This window comes from Tauraco erythrolophus, chromosome 14 (genome assembly GCF_009769465.1).
Source record: "Tauraco erythrolophus isolate bTauEry1 chromosome 14, bTauEry1.pri, whole genome shotgun sequence".
In the NCBI taxonomy this organism is placed as follows: Eukaryota; Metazoa; Chordata; class Aves; order Musophagiformes; family Musophagidae; genus Tauraco; species Tauraco erythrolophus.
Window position 1 is genome coordinate 20,413,416 of NC_141478.1, and position 22,420 is coordinate 20,435,835.

Genomic DNA, 22,420 nt, shown 5'->3' on the forward strand with positions numbered 1-22,420 from the left:
TTGTGTTAACTAGAACTAACTACTTAAGATAAAAGTTGCATGAGACCAAAATACGTGTGTTAGCTGACTGGAGTCTGGAGCAAGGCACGAGATTTATTAGAACCATCCAGCATGTACAAAAAATACACTTTTCTTTCACTGAGAGGACAAGAACCCAGGAAGTATTTCCTGGCAACTAAAGTTAGCTGTGTTATTACTAGAAAGCTACAGCTGTTCAAAGGCACTGAGGACGAGCTTCATTCACCTAATAAAGATATTTCTTTGCACTTGCAAAATACGCCACTGCAAGACCTTTGAAACCAAATATGTTAAGAAATATTTGTATCAACTGACAGATGTCAAGTAGATTGGACTAGATGATCGTCGTAGGTCCCTTCCAGCTGAAATAGTCTATTCTATTCTAGACAAAATCTTGCCTCTTCTACAGCGTATCGAGTTATTTCTCAGAAAATAATTTGAAATAAAGCCAAGCTATATACTATAACCCTAAATCTATGCACCACGATAGCACAAAACTGCTGACCAAGTTATCTTTAAACACTGACAAACCTAACCGCAAAGAAGGCACATAAATCTAAACACTATTTTAGGAACGAACGGACTGATTTTCTACAGCACTAATCAGAAGACACATTTCTCCTCTTTTCATTCCTACCATCAAGCCTGCAACCACTTTGTTTTATAGCACTAGCCCATCTTTAGAAAGAAAATACAGTAAAAATTAATATAGCAGATGAGTGGCTGTAATTTATTAGGGTGGTAGGAAACACAACACAAATGAAACTGCTTTTACTCCAGTGCTTATATAATAATATTTAACTTAGGTTTCTCTCATCCAGATGTCCTCAATCACTTCTTTCAAAGCTGCAGTGTGCCATCTAGTGCTCCACAGATCTACCAAGTAATTCAATGAAAACAAAGAAAAAAATAGCACAGCTATGTAAGTGAACTTTTGGAAAACCTCATGAAATAAATAAAGCAAATTATACCTTTTGGCCCAAAGAAACCCAGGCAAAGCACGTGAAAAAACAGCATCTGTACTAAACTGGTCAAATAGTTTTAACCTAATCGTCTCTGAAATGTATCTGTCTTAAACCAAAAGAACGTGCAGACTGCATTTTCCATTAATTTACTCGCAAAACTTCAAAAAAAAGACCCAAACACTCACTTAGCTGGAAGTAAAGCTAATCTATGGCATCTCCAACCGCCAAAAATGAAATAAGTAAACAAACAAATCTTTCCTCATTTATTGCATCTTTTTTTTTTTTAAATCCATCAGTTGACACTGTTCACTCAGCACAATCTACGCAACATTTAACTATGGCTTTCACACAGCATAAGCCTACTCATTCTTGTCACACACAGAGGACTTGGAAACCACTTGGATTTCTTTTTCTTCCCTTTTATTTTTTGTGCTGTTATGTTCCTTTTCATCCTCCATTGGTCCTCCTATCTTCTGGGCTTACCATTCCTATTCCTTTAATCTTTTTCCTTCTATTTTTCAGATCTCAGATTTCAAGTTTTCTGAACCTGAGCACTTACAGTTTACTCTTCCAGACTACCTCCAACAGATTCACATCTGTCTTTGAAAGACAATGTCCAAAAGCAGATACAAATACTTCCAACAAAGACCTTTTCAATGCTAAATACTGTGGACAGGTTATTCAAATCTTACAGATACTACTATCATTTAATCATGTCAAAATGACACGAGGGTTTTTTTTGCAATACGGTATTACCTCTTCATCACTTATGATGTAATCATAACATATACATTATGCCATATCACACATAAATTAGCATGGCTTACACAGTCCCAGAATAACAAAGCCTGGAAAGGACCTCTGCAGGTCTAGTCTAATCTCCCAGTCCCTGGTCAGAGCAGACTCAACTCTTCCTAATACTTAAGCAGAATTTCTCTTGTTGCACACATGACCTTCAACAATCCCAAGGTTCCTTTCTGCACAACTGCCACCAAGACAGTTGTTTTCCATCCTTATTTCTGGAGATCATTACTCCCAAGTAAGTGTAAAACTTTGCATTAGTCCACATCAAACCGATTTTTTTTTTTTTTACAAACCAGAATGGCTTATAAAGAAAGCAGAAGTATCTTAACAGGACATTTCCAAGCACCTTGTATCATGAAACCAGAGCCTGACCTAAAGTTTTAGTCTCTATTAAGTCAGACATCAGTCAAAAGAAAACAACAAACCCTTAATGGAGGTCTTAACAGGACAGTTAGCAATAAAGAAGCGTACAGCCACAGAGAAGTCTAAACTATTGTGCCAAAGGCCATAGTGGGTATCCCCACAGCCATTTCATTTGATTAGACAAGAGCAAGTTTTAATTCCCTCCTTCATATGAGTGAAGTGATACTGACACACAGGTTTTGACTGCTTCCTCAACCTGAACCCCTCCTGTTTGCTATCTAACCACCCAAAAAAGTCACCTTCTACAAAGTGCTGTAAATAAAATCATCTGTTAGGCAAACCGAGTGACTACAAATTAGTTTAGCCTTAAACAGCAGATTTTGGTGATTTGGTCTGTACTGCTTCTTTGCATGGCTATGAATATTAAAAGACTTTTTATGAGGGTTCTTGGTTTAATGGTGTTCAAATATACAAATACATTCCTGTAAACAAAACCACCAGTTTCATCCATTGCATTCTCCAAGAGAGAATAAATACATTCCTGTAAACAAAACCACCAGTTTCATCCATTGCATTCTCCATGAGAATAAACTTTGACGAATGACTTCATTAGAGCTGGATGAATGACTTCAGCTCTAATCTCAGCTACTCCAAAGAACACCACTCTTAGTGGAGCCAAACATTAAGGTCTTACACTACAGCAGAGGTGGGACGAAAAAAGTCTAAAATGGCAATCAGCTGAAACAAATGTCTTGAAGCGCAAAAAAACTATATACTGACACAACTAGAAATTACGCAAAAAAGAGAGGAAATACTCAATTCTTCTACAGTAAAATTCATTTTTAAAGGTTTCTCATCATGGTGTTAATAAATTAAATGGATTCAGTTTCTAGAATCAATACTTTCAGAGAAGGCACAAATGAACTCATTTATCAATGAATCCCAACATGACAATTCAGTTTTTCTTGCAGTAGGAAAACTCCTACCACAGCTATAATAGCTGAATGTCTTACCATCATGTTATAGCCTTCCTCCACATCAACAGGCTCACTTATTACATTTTTGGACGACCCCATTGAGTTTTCATACCTGTGTCAAAACAAATGCAATTAATCATTTTCACTTAAACCACTTCTAAAATTAATTTTAGCTTCTTAGAAGCATTTATGTCACGGACACCTGATGAACATGTTAAGGTTTTCAGAACATGGCTATATTTGTAAAGTGTTTGCATTGCTCCTTATTAAAAGTAGTCAAAGGCCCAAGCAGAAAACAAGAGAAGGACTCCAAGAAAAATGTAAATGCATGTGTAGCAAGACAGCAAAGAGTGCAAAGAATATTAAAACTTTAAAACAAATCATTCCACGGACTGCTCTGCAATACTGAAAGGTTGTCCTGTGACAGACAACCAGGCAATTTGGTTTAGTTCAAAAAGAAAAATGAGCCAGAGACACACTAAGAAATCGGTATCAGATAATTAGTGGTGAAGTAAAATAAAATGGAAAACTTCGGTTCTTATCTGAAAGCAAGACATGATGGTTCCTGTAGAAGTCAACTCTCAGAAAGTAAATACTTTTATCTGGTTTTGAACTACAGAACCACTGCCACAAATGCAGAAGTGCACAGGACTAAAGATTTACAGGTTTATCACAAATTTGCAGAACAGCGATAACAATTCTGAACTAAAATTAAACCCTTGGCTTCGGGGTTGAAATACATTCTAGCCAGCTGCTGGTTAGAGTGCAAACACTCTCTTGCAACAGTTCTTATTCTTATGAAGAGTCAGTTGCTAACCAGAAGTTAATGACACTTATAAATTATCAGAAATTAAGTAACAGAATAAGATTAAAGGTTAATCTGATCCAAAGTGGGATTTTGTTGGTTTTTATCATTAGCAATACTGCTTTAAGTGGGCTGTTCCCCAATCCTCATATTACATCTTGTACTCCTCATAAATTGCTCATTTTTCTAAAAGTAAATACCCAAAACTTATGTCAACAAACAGGCGGTTGTTACGATTTGCACTTGCTTGTATGCTTTAGGGCAACTAACTGAGCTTATGAAAATGAAGCATTCCGCAGCTGGCTGAAGGAAGCTGAGTGTCTGAAAACAAAGTGGGATTGTATTTCAGCATCGCTTCAGACATCAGGATAGGCCCAGCACGAGGAGACTTCCAACACTGAGGTATCTTAGAAAACTGTGCTTTTGCCCTCTAAATTAATTTTATTATTATCAAAGTGCAATAAAAACTCATTAAATAGAGATATGTATTTGAGGAAAAAAACCTGACGGGTCAAGAATTCTCCCAGTACTGCAGCGCATCTGGAAATAACTTAGAAACAAGAATCTGTGTCTAGAAGAATGTGTGGGAAAGGCAAATCCTACCCGAGTACGCTGCAAGACCTACTGTTCTATCAGCTTTTGTAGCCAGGACTTTCTCTCTGACAGCTAAGGAAGACCACCAGTTCGAACTATGAACATCGTTACTAGTTTTTAAAGTGCAAATACTTATACAGTGTGGCAGTTTTTGAGAGTTTATCGCGACTTTTCTCAGTATGTGCGCGTCTCCCTTCCATAAGGCAACTTTCACACCACAAGCAAGGTGGACCTGCGCAGCCTGGAGGCACTGGGAGGCTCAGAAGCAGCACAGGCATCTCCCTCAGGCTGGGCGATCCCAAGTTTCCTCACAGACCCTGCTCAGAACCGCGGGCTCGGGCGGGAGCGAGGGGCACAGGCTTGTGTGGAGAGCACAGCCCCCTCGCCGCGAGGCCGAGCGCTGCGGCGGGGCGCACCGGGGGCTGCAGCCCCGCTCCTCAGCACGGCGCCCGGCCGAGCTTCCCCACACGCCAAGGCAAGGGAAGGCCTGACCGACACCCCCCCGTCCCGCCCGCCTGCAGCAACCGGCCTCGCTCCCTCACCCGGCCCCGCGCTGCGCGGAGAAGGCCGAGGGCCCGGAGCCGCCCGCAGGGGCAGCGCCTGGGGGCCCCGCGGGGCGGAGGAGGGGGAGGGCTGGCCCGCCGCCATCTTGCCCCGCCGCCGCGCCCCGCGCCGCCGCGCCCCGCGCCGCCCTGCCCCGCCGCCGCGCCCCTCCCCCGCGCCGGGGCGCGCGGAGCGGCCACTCACGCTCTTCGCCGCGCCGCGCCGTCGCGCCCGCGCGCGTCCCGCCGCGGTGATGTCATCGCATCCCGCCGCTCCGCCGCCCGCCCGCCCGCTGCCGCGCGCGGCGCGTGTTCCCCCCGTCCCGGGCAGGCCCCGCCGGCCGCGCATGCGCCGCCCGCGCCGGTGAAGGCATCGCCCTCACCTTGCCCGCCCGCCTCCCGGGCGGCTGCGGCGCCTGCGCCTCTCGCAAGGGCCGAAGAGGGTTCCCGGAGCCGCGCACCGGAGGCGCCCGCAGCTCCCCGGGCTGAGCCGGGCCGTCTGTCGCTCGGGGCTGCCCTGTCAGCCCCGTGAGAGTGCCCCGAGGCGCCGCCTCCCGCTGATGGAGCCGCTGCGGGGAAGGCGGTGGGTCCCTCAGGATCGAGCGCTTTCCTCACCACAGGGGGGTCTGGAAAAAGGAGATCGTGGAATACACGCCAGCCAGTAAATAATTGTGTACATGCACGGGGCGTATGTGCGGGCAGGGAGCGAACCGGGACCTGGCCCTGAGGTGTCTGTCAGTCCGGGCACGCCGTCCCGCTTGGGCACTGCTGCGAGAAGGATGGCACCTGGGCAGCGGCCAGGCCTTTTCGCGGGATCCGAGGCCTGGAAAACATGCATCGTGAGGAAATACTGGACAAGCCGAGTCTGTTTAGCCAGAAGAGAGGACAAAAGGGGATGTGGTAGGAGTGTTCAAGCGTGTAAAAGTGTGGTTGTGAGGAGAGGGAGAATCTGTTTCCCCCACTGCAGCAGCAATGATAAGGAGTAAGAGGTCTAAATTGTAGCCAGGACAATTTAGGTTGCCACCTCCAAAATATTAAAAATAATGCAAGGATTGGGGCAGATGGCTTGGGAGCTTATATATTGTTCCGTTTGCATCTCCAGGAACAGCAGCACAAACACGTCTCAGAAATGACACAAGTTATACTTGACTGGTTGGGAGCAGAGAGCTGAGCCAGGCAGCCCCTGAAGGTCCCACCCGAATCCCTTACACTGTCACTGTTTGGTAACAAACTCATCATTTGTCCGAGTTTCCACAAGTGCCTCTTTGGTTTGCAGCTGAGCAGAGCACCATGGCACTGGGCCTCGCATCAAATCCTGCTCTTCTGTTTCAATGCCAGATCAGATACCACATCAGAAGACTCATTTTATAAGCTATTTCCTCAGATATCAAAAACTGCACTAAATGCAAAGAAGTAGAAAAACAGGTCTGTAATGTCTGCAGAGTCTAAAATACTTCAGGATACCTTGTGCAAGGTGTTAGAAAACAATTGATTAGAACACTCCGAAAGTGGTTTTTGGGCACTACTAAAACAAATGACTGCCATTTTGAAATCCAAACACAAGGTATTTGAACCTGATTATAAGTAAATTGTTGCTTGTTTATTTTCCTTACTTAAATCCACATGCCAAAATCTAACAACTTTTATAATTGAAGAACGAAGGGTAATCTTTGCATGCTGGTCTTAGATGCACTCGACTGTCTCGTCTGCAGCTTAAATTGTTTACATGTGATAAAAACAATTAGGGGAGTACGTAAAAATGGAAGCCTATCTAAATAAAACTACTGTAAATCCATTTATTCTGAAAGTGTATAAATGACATGCATTAAAGAAAATTAAGGCTTATTCAAGTTGGGCAGTGATTTATGAAACTAAAATATAGACGTGTCAAAAAAATCTATTAAACACCAGACGGATAACTTCACTTGCTAGAAGTAACTGTTAAGAAACTACTGTTTGTACTGCTGGCCAACCGCTGTCATGCTGACAGCTTAACAGGAACAGATTTGCATTTGCAGATCTCAGAGAAAAAGTCATGTGTTGAACATGACTTTCTAACATCAGCTCCTTTGTGACTGAAAGAACAGCTCCAAACAGACTTGTGAAAGGCTGTATGCAATTTGGCTTGAGGCAAGGGAGGATTTTTTTGAAAAGTCAGAAAGTTCAGCGCATAAAAGCTTTTTATATGGCATGACTTGTATTCTGATTTAAAAATAGCTTCACTGATACCCTCTTTTTACTTACAAGTTACAATAGTGATGCATTTGCTGTGCACTTGGTTAAATATATGAAGGGAACATGAGAGCCTCTCTCTTTTTTTCCCCTGCATCCATACCAGAATGATCTTTAATTTTATTATATGATTGATTAACTGCCTGCTGGGAAGCGTCTGGAGTGTGTTTTGACATAGGCTGACTATCAAGAAAAGTATATGATTTCCTATGCTTTCCCTCTTGCTGAGCTTCAGATTTTTCCCTAATGTAAAGGACAGAATGACTTTTTGGGTTTGCTTGCTTTATCGTTCCAGTTATTTGTATTTCTTCCTCCTCCTCCTATCGTCAGTCCTCTTGGCATATGAATGTATTGTTAATAAACTTGTTCTTCGCATCTCAACCTTGAATTTGTTAGTTGGAGGCTATTACAGTAGTTTAGCACTGAAATGTATAATCTGATACACTCGTCAGCCCTTGAGTTATGCAGCAAAGAGGGGTTTTTGGGTGTTAATAATGCTTTAGGCAAAGAAGACAAAGCATCTTCAGTACCATTTCAGAAACCAATCAAATCTTATTTCTGTTTTGATTGCTTACAGGATTTGCTTTGTCCACACGTGCCACATGTAGTATGACTTAATTCACGTTTTGTATATGTGATTTATATAAATACTGATGGGAAATTTGACATCTAAACCAATAAAAGATATTAGGCTTAACTCACTATTAGATTTTCTAATAGAAAGCCATTTCTTATATGAGCAGGAAATTGCAATAGCACATTTACTGATTTCTTGCAATATTTTACTCTCAGATCTTCAAAATGAACTGTCGCAGCTCTTCACAGTTAATAGAATTTGAGGTTAACCGGGGAGCAGTACGTTGCTGTCGCCACGGAAGAGACAGGACCGTGCAGCAGACAACCTCCATTAATTGAGGGCTCTGTTTAATCCTGGCAACGACTGCGTTTCTGGAAATCCAGGTTAGGTTGATCTCACATCTTTCTGCTTAAAAGAGGAATTCGAGGAATACACTAATATTGAAAGGAGAAATAACAAGGAGAAATAACAAATCTAACGATGGCCTGGCGTAAATCTCAAAGTAAGAACGATTAATTTGACCTCAGTGAGCTCGGGATCAGAGCAATCCCGATTTCATGTGACAACTCTTAGGAATGCTATTCCTGGGGACACCCCTGCTCATTTACTCAACATATTTTTAGTTTGTCTGAGTGGTAAATGAGGTGTAAGTCTATTTTACAGCTTTCTTTTCTCTTCTCTGTGTTGAACAGTTATGAAAATTTGTGTTGATCCACCTCGTTCACTCAATTATAAAGCATTGCTTCCCTTTAACTTTGTGTTAGGAGTGTTATTTGTGAGTTGGGTCCTCAAGCAAGAAAATGCTCGTTCCTTTTTGGTATAAAACTTTTACACTGCGTGTCTCCTGATAATCTTCTGCCACGCCAGGATTTGCTGAGCCTTGCGTGAAGTTCTCCCAACAGTCGCTTCAGCCTGCCAGGCTTCGCTGATGCTTAAAAGCGGGAAGATTATCTATTTATCTTGACAGTATTTGGTATTTTCCACCGATGGAGCGTAGAGGGAAGGATCGGGACAGAGAGGAGGGACGAGCTTTCTTGCACGGTCCCGGGGTCCGTATTTCGCACGGGCCGCGTCCCGCCGCGCCGCCTCTCCGCCCGGCCCAGCGCCTCCGCGGGGCGCGGGGCCGACCCTCCGCGCAGGCGGCGCCCCCGAGCCCCCCGCCGCCGCTCGGCCCGCCCCCCGCGGCCCCTTTCCCCGCCCCTCGGCGCCGGTCCCCTCCTCGGCGGGCGAGATGCGGCGGCGGGCGCTGCTGCTGGCGCTGGCCCTGGCCCTGGCGGCGCCGGGCGCGGCGCACGGGCAGCACCGCGCCGACTACGACCGGGAGGCGCTGCTCGGCGGGCAGGTGGGCGGTGGCGCCCCGCGGCCGGTGGGCGGGAGCGGGGAGTGGGGAGCGGGGAGCGGGCCCGGCCGGGTCGGAGGCGGCCGGGCTGACGCGCCGTTCGTCGCCTGTTGGCAGGAGGAGGCGGAGGAGTACGCGCGGCTGAGCCCGGAAGAGCAGCAGCGGCGGCTGAGGGCCATCGTGAGGAAGATCGACTCGGACGCGGACGGCCTCCTCACCAAGGGTACCGTAACGGCGGGCGGGGGCCGCGGGGGGCCGTGCCTCGGGGCCGGGCTGGCCCCACGCGTGGGGGTTAGCCGGGCCGGGACCGGGCGTCGTCTGTGTCCCGGGCGCGGCCCGGCGCCCTCAGAGAAGGCGGAGATGCGCGCTCCCCGTGGCACAGCCGGTGACCCTGCTGCGGGGGAGAACCTCCGTGAGAAACACGACGACCCTCTGGCACAGTGCGTCGGAAATGCCAGCAGGCTTTGCCGCAGAGGGTATGTCGGTCCGTAAGGTTTTACACGCTGAAAGAGGTGAGCGAGAGCCAGCAGGAGCGGGTTAACGCGGGCAAGAGAGCGCGGGTAAGTTGCAGGGACCAGCTTTGCACTTGCGCCTGCGCCTTGCGCATCTGAAGCTGTGTTGAGTCGGGTGGATTTTTGTGTTCGAAATCCTGTTTGTGCAACTCGGCGGGTTCAAGAGGCAAAGAAAGTCCACTGCAGCCATAACACTGCGTACGTGCGCTTCAGTACCTGGTGAGGCCGACGCCGAGGGGTCGTATAGTCATTTCATCACATATATATCAAATGTCTCTTCCCAGACAGAAAGGTTTTTACCAGTCAGACTTGTGAACTCCACGGTAAATTCAGGCCCTTTCTTTCAGTACATCATCGTGACACTTTCTTAATTTCATTTTTAAACTCATTATGAAAATATATTTTTGTTGTTTTGCTGTGATTTTGACAAAAAAAATCAGAAGTTTCTCACGTGCACACACAGAGCAAGTGGAATCTTTGTTCAAACACCAGAACAGTGATATTTCATTAACACGATATTAAACATGCAGAAAGTTTTCTAGGTGAGACGACAAAATACTGTTTTAAAGACAAGATTAACTATATTGCTGGAATGTCTTTCACTTTATATGCCGCAACTAATCAACTGCACGCTTATTTCAGTGTTTCTGCCTCTGGTTGTGTAGAGGTGAGATGGTACATAACTTTGGCAGGATGGCTAATCTCTGTAACAAACAATAGGCAGTTCGCAACTTCTCTTCAGAGCAGGATTTCAGTTGAGTTGATGATAGCTAATATAATTCTGCAATGCAAGGGAGGTTGTCTTCCCCTTCCGGGCACCTGAAAATTATGATACTGAGAGAACATGTTCTCCAGTCTTCTTTAAATGAAGTAACTTTAATGTCTTTATGTGAATTCACCTTTATATTAAGCTATATTTCTGTTAGCCACAATTCTGTCAAAACAAGTAGCTTAAAAGCATTGCCAGAATATGTAAGGCTTGATTTCAGCCCCAAGTAAAGGGAAAATATCTGATAATATTTTATTTTGGGTAATTAAGGCAATGGCAGTGAATTTAGTTTTATTTCAGTTTGTAGATTTTTCAAAAGAAACCCAGAACTGATAGGAACAATGTTTTTTTGGGTAGACAGTTATGATTACAGTTGTCTGTCTAAACCATATTCTGCATCATTTTCATAAAGCTCTGAAGGAGGGAAAAAAAAAAAGGTGAAAGGATGTTACAGTGTTGTTTGGCTTCAGATTTGCAAAGGCAGGGCCAAGGGATCATTTCAGGCTGACATCAATGTCAGCAGACACCAAAAGGGGCAGCCTTCCTGCTTCCATCCTTCGGGTCCCAGTGTGCTAATAAGGGTCCTTTCTCAGCCGAAAACCAGGAATCTTCCTTCTTATGGAATAAGTTTTTTAGTGATCCAGTTCACTATGCAGCTGTATGAATGCTGCCTGTAATCATTTTTTCCTACCGTTTGCCATGTGTATCAGAGAGGGGTGCATCACACTTTCTGGCAGCACCAGTATAGGCCGGATTAAAGTAACATCAATGAGGAAATGGTACTACGAAAGGAAAACTGAAGGCTGTAGCTGTCGTCTGTTAACTTGAAAAAAGCTGTAGCATAGAGGAAACATATTGTTTTGCTTTAACTAACCTCTTGCCTGTATGCTTATGTCTGAATTGCAGAGTATATTCCAGACTGAATAGACCTGTAGTATCTGTATAGTTTTTCTAGTGCAGGTCATTCTGGGTTTTCTTATTTTATTATTATTTTAATGATTTTCACAGATGAGCTGAGTTCCTGGATACAGCAGTCTTTTAAGCATTATGTTACACAAGAAGCTAAGCAACACTTTAACGACTATGACAAAGATGGTGATGGATTAGTGTCTTGGAAGGAGTATAATATGCAAATGTATGATCGCGTAATTGATTTTGATGAGAACACTGTCCTGGAGGATCAAGAAGAAGAATCATTTCGACAGGTAAAATGTTTCAGCGTTGGTTTCTGTCAGCTGTTGGGCAAAGGAAGCAACGTTTGTTTATTGTGAGGGCACAAGATGGGTAGAGAAATCTTAGCAGCTGGCACATGTTTTAACACTTTCATCTATCTGAGATAGGGGAGTAATTAAAGCAGAGTAATGGTGTATTAAAGCTGCTACCATCAAAACAAAGACAGAGTGAAATCGTACCTCCTGAGGATGTTTTGCTAGCTGAGTGGAGTGTAAGTCTATTGACGGCCTTATCGCAGACCACAGCCTCCAGCCATCGTCTTAAAACAAGGTGGCAACTTGTTAGGTGAGGTCTGTAGCCTAACCAGTGTCCTGCCTTCAGCAGGGGCCAGTACCACTGGTGTTGGAAGTGAAGGAAACTATTCTGCTCTTTAACCCCCTTTGCTGCACTGTTTTATCCACTTTTTCAGTTATTTCTCAAGTACCCAGTGTGGGATATCAATATTGCCTGCTTTAACATTTTCTGTCCGTTAGAGACACACAGAGAAAGCAATAGCAATTCAGACATTTTTAGCAATCAAAATGCAATTCTGATAGCTAAGACTGGATGCATAAATAACAGAATTTATGGATTAATCTCATCTATGAAAGCAGATACTTAGGAGTGGAAAGAAATGAGGCAAGAGAGGCAGGGAGGGAAGGTTCACCAAGAATCACCACATAGCAAAACTTGTTTCCTTTCGAGTTACACATTTATGAGTATGTGTAAATATTTCCCAAAAAGAGAGTAAGTGAGTTTTTAAACTGTTCTGGCCTGAGTTGGTGTGTTTTGGGTTTTTTTGCATGAGGATTGCTTTGGCTGCTTTTAGTTAAGTAGTAGTAGATAATATAGGGTGTTGGCAGAAGTGAAGCTAAAGTAAACCAATGGGCAGGGGATTTTACACCCTGAAGAAACAAAGTGTAGGGCTTTGGAGGTCACTTAAGTGAATAATTACATAGCTTTTAAATAAAGCAAGACTTTAAATGGAACTACTAGTCAAAATATCGATCCCACGTTTGAGATGCTGCCATTGTAGATGTGTATGCCTGGCTAGAACTCCTACTTGCTTATGCTGTACTTCGTTTGACGGCTTGCAAGGTTTTCCTGCTTGCTGACTTCTTCAACATACATTGCAAAGAGCGAAATCAGCAGTATTGTACAAGCATCATATGTCAGCCATCTTCAGTATTTTCCTCACCGTAGGCAGTTAGTGATCCTGCCCTAATCAAAATGGAAGAGTTAGACGATGGTGCTGGTTTAGAGTTCACACCAGGTAAAATGTGCATGTACCAGCAGATGGCAGCCTTGTTCAGCGCTGTTCAAAAAACCACTGAAAAATAGATATTTTCCCTCAGTAGTTGAAGTACTTCCTGTAGTCAGTCCTTCCGAGTTGCCTTCCTATTTAAACTCTCAGCTAAGGTCAACTATTTTGCAGAATAGTTAAGATCTTATACTTTTATTTTTGTTACGTGTTGTCCTGTGTGTTAATAAGATTAGCCTAATTTTGAGAGAAGTGTCAATAAATAGGATATAAACTAAGAAGTTCAATTTCAAACGGTTATTTTCCAAGTATTTGTGATCTCTGGTTGGCTGGCCAGTCTCTTATCCGTATCAGAGTCACACTGACAGCACAAATTTGTCATGGGATTCCAGACTTTTCGTAGCTCACATCAAATGCAGTTTGAGTGGTGATCAGTTATCAATAGTGTGGGTCTTTATTTTGTCTAAAGAGACTGTACAAAATGAATACAAAAAATTTTTGCACGTTTGGAATACAGAAACAGGAAATGCGAGACATTCAGAAATAAGAACTCGCCTGCTTATTGTGGATATTATTTATTTTTAAGAGGCATGCTAATATTTACACTTGGAACAGGTTAGAGAAGTGACTTTGCTTTGAAATGTGTTCAGATGTAATGGACAACAGTCCTGTATTAAAGAAATCTGTCTAATCCTTCAGTACTTAAAATGCCTGCAGAAAAGACGTTTTACACGTATGATGTTTCAAGGCCACCTTTGAACTACAGACAGCCCTTGATGAAAGGGAGCTATAGGTCCAGATAGCTAAATGTCCTTAAAATGTAAATTTTGGAATTTGCAATGGCTACCATTCATTACAATCATTAACTCCACTAGGTTAGTTTGGGAATTGGTGACTTTTAGAAGAGGAAGCATGTATAAAGACAAGAATTCTTGGTCTTTTCATTATCTCCCTTTTGTGTTTTAGATGTCTTCTTAAAGTGAAAAAAATGAAGTTTTATTCTTAGAATAAAGATTTATTCTTAGAATAAAACTACCTCAATTAAAAGTGCTGCTCTCATTGCTCTGGATGAGCTCTTTTTAGTGAAAATATAACATCAGTATAGTATGAGTGGGTAATGTGAAACAATATTCTAATGAGCTTACAGCCAGCTACTATAATGTTGTTTTTCCTTTTCATTAAGTGCTCTAACTAAATTTATTTTCTAAGCTTCATTAAAGGAGAAAAAGCGTTTTGAAAAAGCTAATAGAGATGATGTTCCTGCTCTAAATGTGGATGAATTTGTTGCTTTTGAACATCCTGAAGAAGTGGAATATATGACGGTAAGGTTTAGGAGGGTATCTTTATCAGCCTGTGTGTATAGATGCAACATCTTTTTAATGCTTGTCTTAGCCCCAGTTCTGCAGGACGTGCGCTTCTGAGCAGTTATGTGTATTGCTTTTACAGACCAAATTAAATATCAGACAGTGTGCTGTGGATCCAGTGCTGGAGTTCAGGAGCTGGAGCAGTAGTTCAATGCTTTGAAATCTCTTTCAAGAACTAGTATTGCACAGCTATCCCAAACTTTTGGGAGTGGACTGACATAGCTATGTCTAAACTCTGTTAGGTTGGAAATACATCAGTGAGGTTTTAGCTTGAGGAAGTCTCATGCCTAGTTCGATTCTAGTTAAGGGGTCTTACAGGAAAGATTTCTTTGCACAGGAAAAGGTCAAGTACTGGTTACTCTCCCTTTTCCTAAAGGGATGCAATAGTTCCTTTCTGGCCAAAAAAAGAGCGTTCAAGCCTGTCTGAAGCTTTAATATTGACTGTGCTGTGGTTAGAGTTTGGGGGATTGTTATTTCAGCCAGGAGCACTTTGTTGCTGGTCATCGGTTCCGTCACTGCTGTGACTGATGGTGTCATTTCAGCTCAGTACTGACAGCTGACCCCAGTTAAAAGTACAGTGGTGCTTTTCTGCAATACATCCTTCAGTTCTGGCTATCTGCTGCTGCAGAGCCAACTGCCAGGACCAGTGCCGTGCAAACAGAGCCTCTGCTTGTGTTGGCAGAACTGTTGATTGTGGACCAGCAAGAAAAGACAGAACTACAAGAACAGGCACAGGACCTGTGTTGCAAAAATGCAAATTAGTGAATACATCATGTGAAAAAAGAAAAGTGAAATAAGATGATGTAGCTTTGTACAAATTCATGTTTCTCGGCTACAAGCATGTTGAAGGATTAAAACTCCCTGCACACCTTTAAGATTTAGTTTTCATAAAACCTGGCATCCTCAGCTCTTAAGAACAGAACTGTTCTGTTGCACAGGAACCAATTACTGCACTAGCCTGCATAAAACAGAAAAGCAGATTTGAAATGAGCGAATCTTTGCTTTAAAGAATACCTTATTGCTCTAAAATGATTTATTGCTGTTTCTCTTGCTTACAAGATGCTAGTTTTTCACAAACTGATATTTTGCTTTTTATATGTATGCAAAAGGACTTTGTCATTCAGGAGGCTTTAGAAGAACACGATAAAGATGGTGATGGATTTGTTAGCCTGGAAGAATTCCTTGGTGATTACAGAAGAGACCCAAGTAAGGAAAAAGGGCGGGGACATGAAAGAAGGAACCGAACAAAAGCTTTTGGAATGGGGAGAATTGTATGCACCTTTCTTTTCAGCTTTTTACACCTCCAGCTACAAGTTCTGAGTAACATCCTGTCTTATGGAATAGTTTGGTTTCCTGGTACTGGACATAATAGGTCATTATTTCCATCTGCCCTGTATGTATTTGGCACTGGTTCGTGTATAGCCCATTCCACTGTTTCTGTGTGAGTCACTGCTTGTTTTCCTGAAGACTGAGGCATATTCCTCAGCACTAGGTATGCAGCTGAAATAAGGTGCAGTTTTGCTGACTGAACACATCTGTGAAACCAGCCAGTGGGAATGTAAGGTTAAACTTCCCTGGTCTTTATCAGGTTAAGAAGGCAGCTGTCAGCCTTGCTTTACAAGGATTGAAGCTGTGAGTGTTTTAAGAGAGGCAGAGGGGAAGTGTAAGGAGTCCGTTCACTGTACCAGATATCAAAAGCCTATCTGCTTTCATTTTTCGTGGGTTTTTTTTTCCACTCTTGCCCTTCCTTAAGCTTGATCTTTTCTTTCTTTAGCAAGAAAAAGGACACTTATCTGATGTTAATCAATGCTTTTCTTTAGCTGTGTTGCTAATAGATAAATATTTTATATGCTGTATTGGATTTGCTACAAGATATGGCAAATAACTCCTCCAGTTTCAAAAAGACCAGTAGCTTGAGGCATGTGGAAAACCTGCTTGGTGCTAAGGAGTGCTAATTCTTAAGCATGGACTAGCATCCTAGCTGGGGAAGATGTTTAAGACACATGAGGATATGGAGAAATAGGGGAATAATCAGTTTTTCTTCACTCCAATTAACCACCTGGAATTTCAGTTTTTATAACCATCTTTGTTTGCTAGAGCCAGTAAAAACAATAGATGTCTGCTGCAACTACAGGGTTCTTTCCTGCTCTGACTTGAAGAAAGCTTTTCCAAAACAGTCTATCCGAAGTTATTGGAAAGGAGTGAAATTGTTGCTAGAGTCCTTGCAGTAATAGAGAAGATTTAACAGCTTTGTCATTAAAACTTTTCAGCAAGAAGTCAGAATCATCTATAATTGTAGAAACTACTTCAACTTTTCTCCAAACGGCCATCTCTTCTGCAGGCAGCGTTCCTGCAGCACACTTTAAAATGACTAATAAACTGCATTATGGGTCTGGTTTCATAATTGTCTTGTGGTTTTGGGCAACAGTCTATGGTGAATTGTGACATTAAGGGATAATCTACTTGCAAACTAGATGTTAGAAAGGAAGGAGAGAGACTTCACTCTTTTTGCTCTTTTATAATAGAAACCTAATTATTTTTAAATGGTTATTTATCTGCTTGTGATGCCAACTACTTTTGACTTTCATGAGGTTTGGGAATTCTTAATGCCTGTTCATGCTTGTCTGCAACATTTATTAGTTTGACGAGTTACTTATAAATTTTTCTTGAAGAGTTAGAGACAAGTTTAAGATTGCTGGCTAGGTTGCAAGATGCAATACCAGTGCGAAGGGTAAGTATAAAACAAGTATACAAATAAATAAAAACGGTAAATGAAATTGTTTTGCATGTATATCAGGTATTTTAGAAAACAAAACAAAAAATTAGACAGTAAACAAATTCGAAAACCTGCAGTATTGGCCTGAGTCTATTGAGCTTGTGCTAATCAAGAGCTTTGCCTCCTCTCTTACCTGTCACAGGTGGACCTCCCTTGATGTTAAAGCAGGGGAGCAGACAGTAGACTGTTACTAAAAATTTCATAATCCCATATATTGCAAAACACTATTTATAATCTACCTACTTTTTGGGACACTTAACTGATTTAAAGCTTTTCCCTGCTTTCCTCTGTCCGTTAAGCGCTGAGATGACCAACGCTTGAGGCTTATAGTGTTGCTCATATTGCTGTCATGTGACACTCCCAACATGATTGCTATACATTAATGGGAGAGAGTAATCTTAATGCAGTCAAGGTAAATAAGTACTGCAAATGTAAGATATCTCTGTCATCCACTTTAACTTTTTCCCGCTGATACATCAGCTGCCCCATATGTAGGAAGCCACCTCCTTGGCAGCACATGCAATATCAAGTATGCTATCAATTTGGGTAATTGTGGAGATAGTAAAATAAACAGTTCTGTTGATGGTAAACCTTGACTTTCATGTCTGCTTAGTTCAACCGTAAATTTACAATCTTAATATTACCTTAGCTTTAAATTCTGCTTTAATCTATAAAGGTATTTTTTCCATATGTAGACAAATGCATTTATTTAACCTATTGGGACTGGCCTGCAAGGCTTGTCTTTGTTGAGTGAAATCACTTTTATGTTGTGTTTTATGAGATTAAGTGAGTTCGCTTAGGAGAAAAGGTGAAGACATCTGCTTTAAGGTAAAGCACGGCTTTAAACTTGACAAATGTGTCTTACTAGCTGCAAGGGAAGATCCAGAATGGATACTTGTTGAGAAGGATCGGTTTGTGAATGACTATGACAAGGATAACGATGGAAAACTCAACCCTCAAGAGCTACTGTCTTGGATAGTACCTAATAATCAGGGTATTGCACAAGAGGAGGTATGTGTTTTGACTGCTTTTTAGATTTTGATTAATGCAGTTGAATTTTGAAGGTATCACCACAAAATTGTAGATGCATTTGGATTTATCCTGTCTTAGTAGTTGAAAAAGAATGCTTAGTAGTTCCTTGCATTTATTTTTAACTTTTTTTGACAGTATTTTAATCAGTTATTTTTAGTTATTGTAGGTTAATCTAGTGAGATATACTACTAAAAGAAGCTGTTATGTACTAACAGCGTAATTTTGAAAACAAAAATTGATTGTGATTCTTCTGAGTGGATAAATAACCATAATTTGTACAACTAAAAACTTGTCTTTTCATAAGTAGAAGAAAATGGAAGTATTCTGCGATTCAAGATGCTGTAATGCAGACTTTGATGATGACAATTAAAGTGGTTTAATCAGGGGTAGAACACCATAATAGGTTTAAGTGGATTCTCATTTTAGCTGTCTTCAGTTTGTTTTTTTGTAGTAGGCAGTAGAAGCACTGAGTGTTCCAGAACAACCTATTTCAGTAAAAGATTTCATGTCTTAAAGTCTTTTTAGACAAACTATTTTAGTAAACAGACTTTGCAGTGGCTGACTGCAATGGAGAGGACTTCTGCCTTTCCGCAAGTAACTTTTTATCTTGATTTGTCCAAGTCTTTTTCCTGTGCACTGGAGGATTTTGGTGTTCAGGAACAACAGGTCTTCCCATGCCTCCATAATTCCTGGCAAAGACAGGAGATGCTTCGTTTCTAACAGCATAGCCCATCTGCTGTGTTGGGCCATCTCATTACTGAGGTTCCATCTCTTCCTTTTCCAGCCCTGGTGGTGACAGGAGAAGCAGCGTGGCTTGCCCGCAGCACTGGGCGCTGACCTGTCTGACCTTGTAGGAAGCTGTGAAGTGGCTCTAGTAGTATTTTTGTGAACGTGGATCTGTAAGCTTTTGCACAGACCTTTTTAACATCTGACTCTTGAGGATGGTCGGTTCTTATTTCACAGAAACATTACTGTTCTGAGATGAATTCTGTGTGGTGTTGAGTCTATTCATACTTGTGTTGGTTTGTTGTTTTTTTTTTTTTAGCAGTTCTTTGCAATTCATTCAATTTTAGCTTACAGCAAGGCCATGCTGTAGTAATAGCTCAGTTCTGCAAGAAGTCATTGTTTTAATTTGTTTCTCTGAAATGCTGTTTTTTTTGTCACTTAATACAAGGGCTTAGCAAAGTCACCTATCCCAAAGAGAAGGCAGCGTTGACTTACGTCATAAACTGCTGTTTGAAAGCTGAGTGTTGCACTTTCATTGTGGCATTTCAGAATGTCTTGAGAAACCTGGTAGCTAAATAACATCAAAATAGAAAAATTACTATACATTCCGTTTCCAGGAATTGATATGGGTTTACCAAGATTTTTGTCTTAATCTTTTAGCTTTTGCCATGCAGAATGCTTTTACAATCTGCTTGGCGGATGTTAGTTCCCATTGTTTTCTTCAGTCCTTTTTGGTGATGTAGTCAGCTTAAATGTAAGTAATATTTAATTAAAAAAAAAAAAGTCACTAGGCAGTTACATTGAGGCAAACCAATCAGAAAAAGTAGGAACAGAAGGATTCTTTAAATCATTGTATTCATAGATGTTTAGCAAATAAAACCAAAAATAATACTAGGACTCCTCTGTTTCTCAGAAATAATACGTGCAATAGAGCTGCCTTAGTAGCTTGTTAGTGTTGAGCTATGTAAGACTTGTGAATAAGCTACAACTAAAAGATTCTGAAGTTGTTCTTTGTTTTATTGCTGAACTTCTCTCCTTTTCTAACATGTAAATAAGCAAAAATCTGAGAATTGTTTTAACTCGCAGTTTCGTTTGACATTGTCAGGCTTTAGTATTTAACAGTTTTTCAGAACAGCACACTTTTGCTTTTAGGGAATGAGGGAAATCATGAATTGCTGACCACAGTTGAAGTTCCTGTGCATAGAAGGCTTATTTTGTCCACTGTTGAAGGTAGAAAACCCTTTTCCACTGTGGACGTCAAATACTTTCCAGTTAGATTTTAATCCTGAATTATAGCGGTGGAGCATTTTTTGCAAATTGTAAATAGATACAGAATATCCAGCTGCAAATCCCTATCCCTACTTTTTTTTTTTTTTTTAATATGCACATATGATGGAAAAGTGAGTCTCCACAGGTTCCGGAAATAAAAAATGGCTTGGCACAGTAGACACCTCCAGAGTTAAAAGCAAGCATGCCTACAGCTTGACCCAGGAGCTGTAAACGATGCTTGTCTTGTAGACACGTGTCTGAGACAACTGATGTGCACTTCTGAAAGAGCATGCTCCACTTGAAGACTGAGTATGCTGTTGGCTCAGTTCTTAGTTGGGGTCCCACACATCAAGGACTTACCACTGTAGCTGTCGTCCAGTGGCCGAATGTCCAGAGGGACCCTCTGAAAACGCAGGGTCTCTGGCGGGCGTGCTAAGCTGGCGGGTTCTGCAGATCAGACACTACAGACATGTCCTGCGCTCGCCCGTGGATTTCAAGGACTACGGGTGCTTCCGAGAGGTGATTAATCTTGGCAATTCTGATACTGTCTTCCACTCTCAAAGTGAAGCCATGATTTGACTTTGATTTGTTGCTCTACTGTTGGTAGTAACGGTAGAGATTTGATACTACGATTTTGCCACCAAATAAAAGAGGCAAAGGGAAACAAACTGAGGAAAGAAAGGCTCTGTCCTGAGTGTGGAATCTTGGGTAGCTTGTTACAGGTAACGGCGTTGTGGCAGGACTTTGACAAAGCTTTTCCAAAAGCATTATGTATCAGTGCTCCCATCTACTAACCGTGCACATGGTGTTCCGTTCATTTTAAGGCTCTTCACCTTATCGAAGAAATGGATTTGAATGATGATAAAAAGCTTTCTGAAGCAGAAATTCTTAAGAACCAGGATTTGTTTCTTAACAGCGAAGCAACGGATTATGGTAGGCAGCTTCATGATGAACGTTTCTACCATGAAGAACTTTAGGTTATTTATTTTGTAATCTGTTTTGCCTCTCTTTCTTTCATTTGGAGCTTTTATTAAAAGCACCCATCAGCTATGTTGCAAGTTTTACGCTGTAATTATAGCACACTAATGTTTGTGTAAATAATTTGCATTCAAGATTTAATTGCCCTCCTGCAGACTCCTAGCCTTCAAAATTTATCTTGAATACTTACTTCCAAACTTATATACCGTTAGGAAATAAATTACTCCAGGGGTAGTACTGTATTGTGAAGAGTTGTTTTACTGTACTTGAAGAAGGTGGAGACTTTAAATGATTCTGAAAGAATGCAAAACATAGTAACTGAGAGACTACTATTTTTTCTAATCAGTTTAGTTGGGGCAGGGAGTGGGGAAGATGGGGGGATGTTTAGAGTCAGTATTAACTGTGTTTTATTTAATACGTTTGGAGAAACACTGAGATTACTGCCTCAATTGTTTAAGAGGTTTCTAATTTTAAATGGTTTCTATACTGTGGTTTTATTGTATCATAAAACTTGCTATTTTTACATCTATAGACAATAATTGTTTTTAATGTACAATTCTACTGCATTAGCAATACAATGGTACTTGACAGTGTTAAGACTCTCTTCATTTGTTGAATTAAAACTTAAAATATTCTTTCTGTGTTTTGTCCATTTATTACTTTTTGTGGGTCACCTATAGCAACTCCTTGAAATGTGAACAATGTACATACACAATGTACATAATGTACAATGGCAACATTCCTAGCTTTTATAAACCAAAAGTCCATCATCTCATCTAGATGCTGAAGAAGATTCAAAAAAAGCCAATGTGCATTTGGCGTTTTCTGGGCAAGTTTGCAATAACAGATGTGGTTTGTTGGGTTTTTTTTTGATTTAGGATACACGGAACTCTAAAGCAGCAAGGCATTACATAATATTTGTAGTAATAACCTCTGAAAGTTAACTTAAATTGAAAGCCCCACAATTACCATTCATACAAGTAAGTACTGTGCCATTATGTGATTATTTGAAAGAGTCTGAAAGGTTAATGGCACGACAGATTCAATTTAGGAGAGTACATATATTTGCTTCTTATCTCCTAGAAAGTCACAGAAATTAGCTGGGTATTCTAAGCAAAGACAAAGCCTCCCAGAATAGGTTGTGTGGAGTGTTTTAGGGTTTTCTTTGTTTCCTAGATAACTAACTCCTGTAATGCTCTTGCAGCATTCTTCTTGACTAATGTTTTTCTTCCAACTCTCTTTTTGTTGAGTAAAGCAACTAGTTCTGCCTTGTTTTTTTCCCGATATTCCACCTCTTAATTTTAA

At 41.5% G+C, this 22,420-nt stretch overlaps 2 protein-coding genes across 2 annotated transcripts in view; one reads left to right on the top strand and one right to left on the bottom strand.

The window, feature by feature from the left end:
* Nucleotides 1-5,329, bottom strand: part of SCAPER (S-phase cyclin A associated protein in the ER) — a 159,477-nt gene extending 154,148 nt beyond the window's left edge. The window contains exons 1-2 of the mRNA XM_086620331.1: nt 5,274-5,329; nt 3,164-3,239 (exon numbers count right to left, since the gene is read on the bottom strand). Coding sequence (XP_086476457.1) covers nt 3,164-3,239; nt 5,274-5,329 — 132 coding nt within the window. The remainder of the gene's footprint in view (nt 1-3,163; nt 3,240-5,273) is intronic.
* Nucleotides 5,330-9,108: 3,779 nt separating this feature from the next.
* On the top strand, nt 9,109-21,600 carry RCN2 (reticulocalbin 2). Its single transcript, XM_086620575.1, has 7 exons — nt 9,109-9,219; nt 9,334-9,439; nt 11,506-11,709; nt 14,180-14,292; nt 15,444-15,540; nt 17,979-18,121; nt 20,962-21,600. The coding sequence occupies exons 1-7, from the start codon at nt 9,109-9,111 to the stop codon at nt 21,112-21,114; spliced, it is 927 nt and encodes a 308-aa protein (XP_086476701.1). The 3' UTR covers nt 21,115-21,600.
* The last annotated feature ends 820 nt before the right edge of the window (nt 21,601-22,420 follow it).

Excerpts from the sequence above, each read along its gene's own strand:
- RCN2 (XM_086620575.1), top strand. The coding sequence starts at position 9,109 with ATGCGGCGGCGGGCGCTGCTGCTGGCGCTGGCCCTGGCCCTGGCGGCG. Across the intron at positions 11,710-14,179 it reads ATCATTTCGACAGGTAAAAT|CTTCATTAAAGGAGAAAAAG; the intron begins GTTTCAGCGTTG and ends TTATTTTCTAAG. Across the intron at positions 18,122-20,961 it reads AGGGTATTGCACAAGAGGAG|GCTCTTCACCTTATCGAAGA; the intron begins GTATGTGTTTTG and ends GTTCATTTTAAG.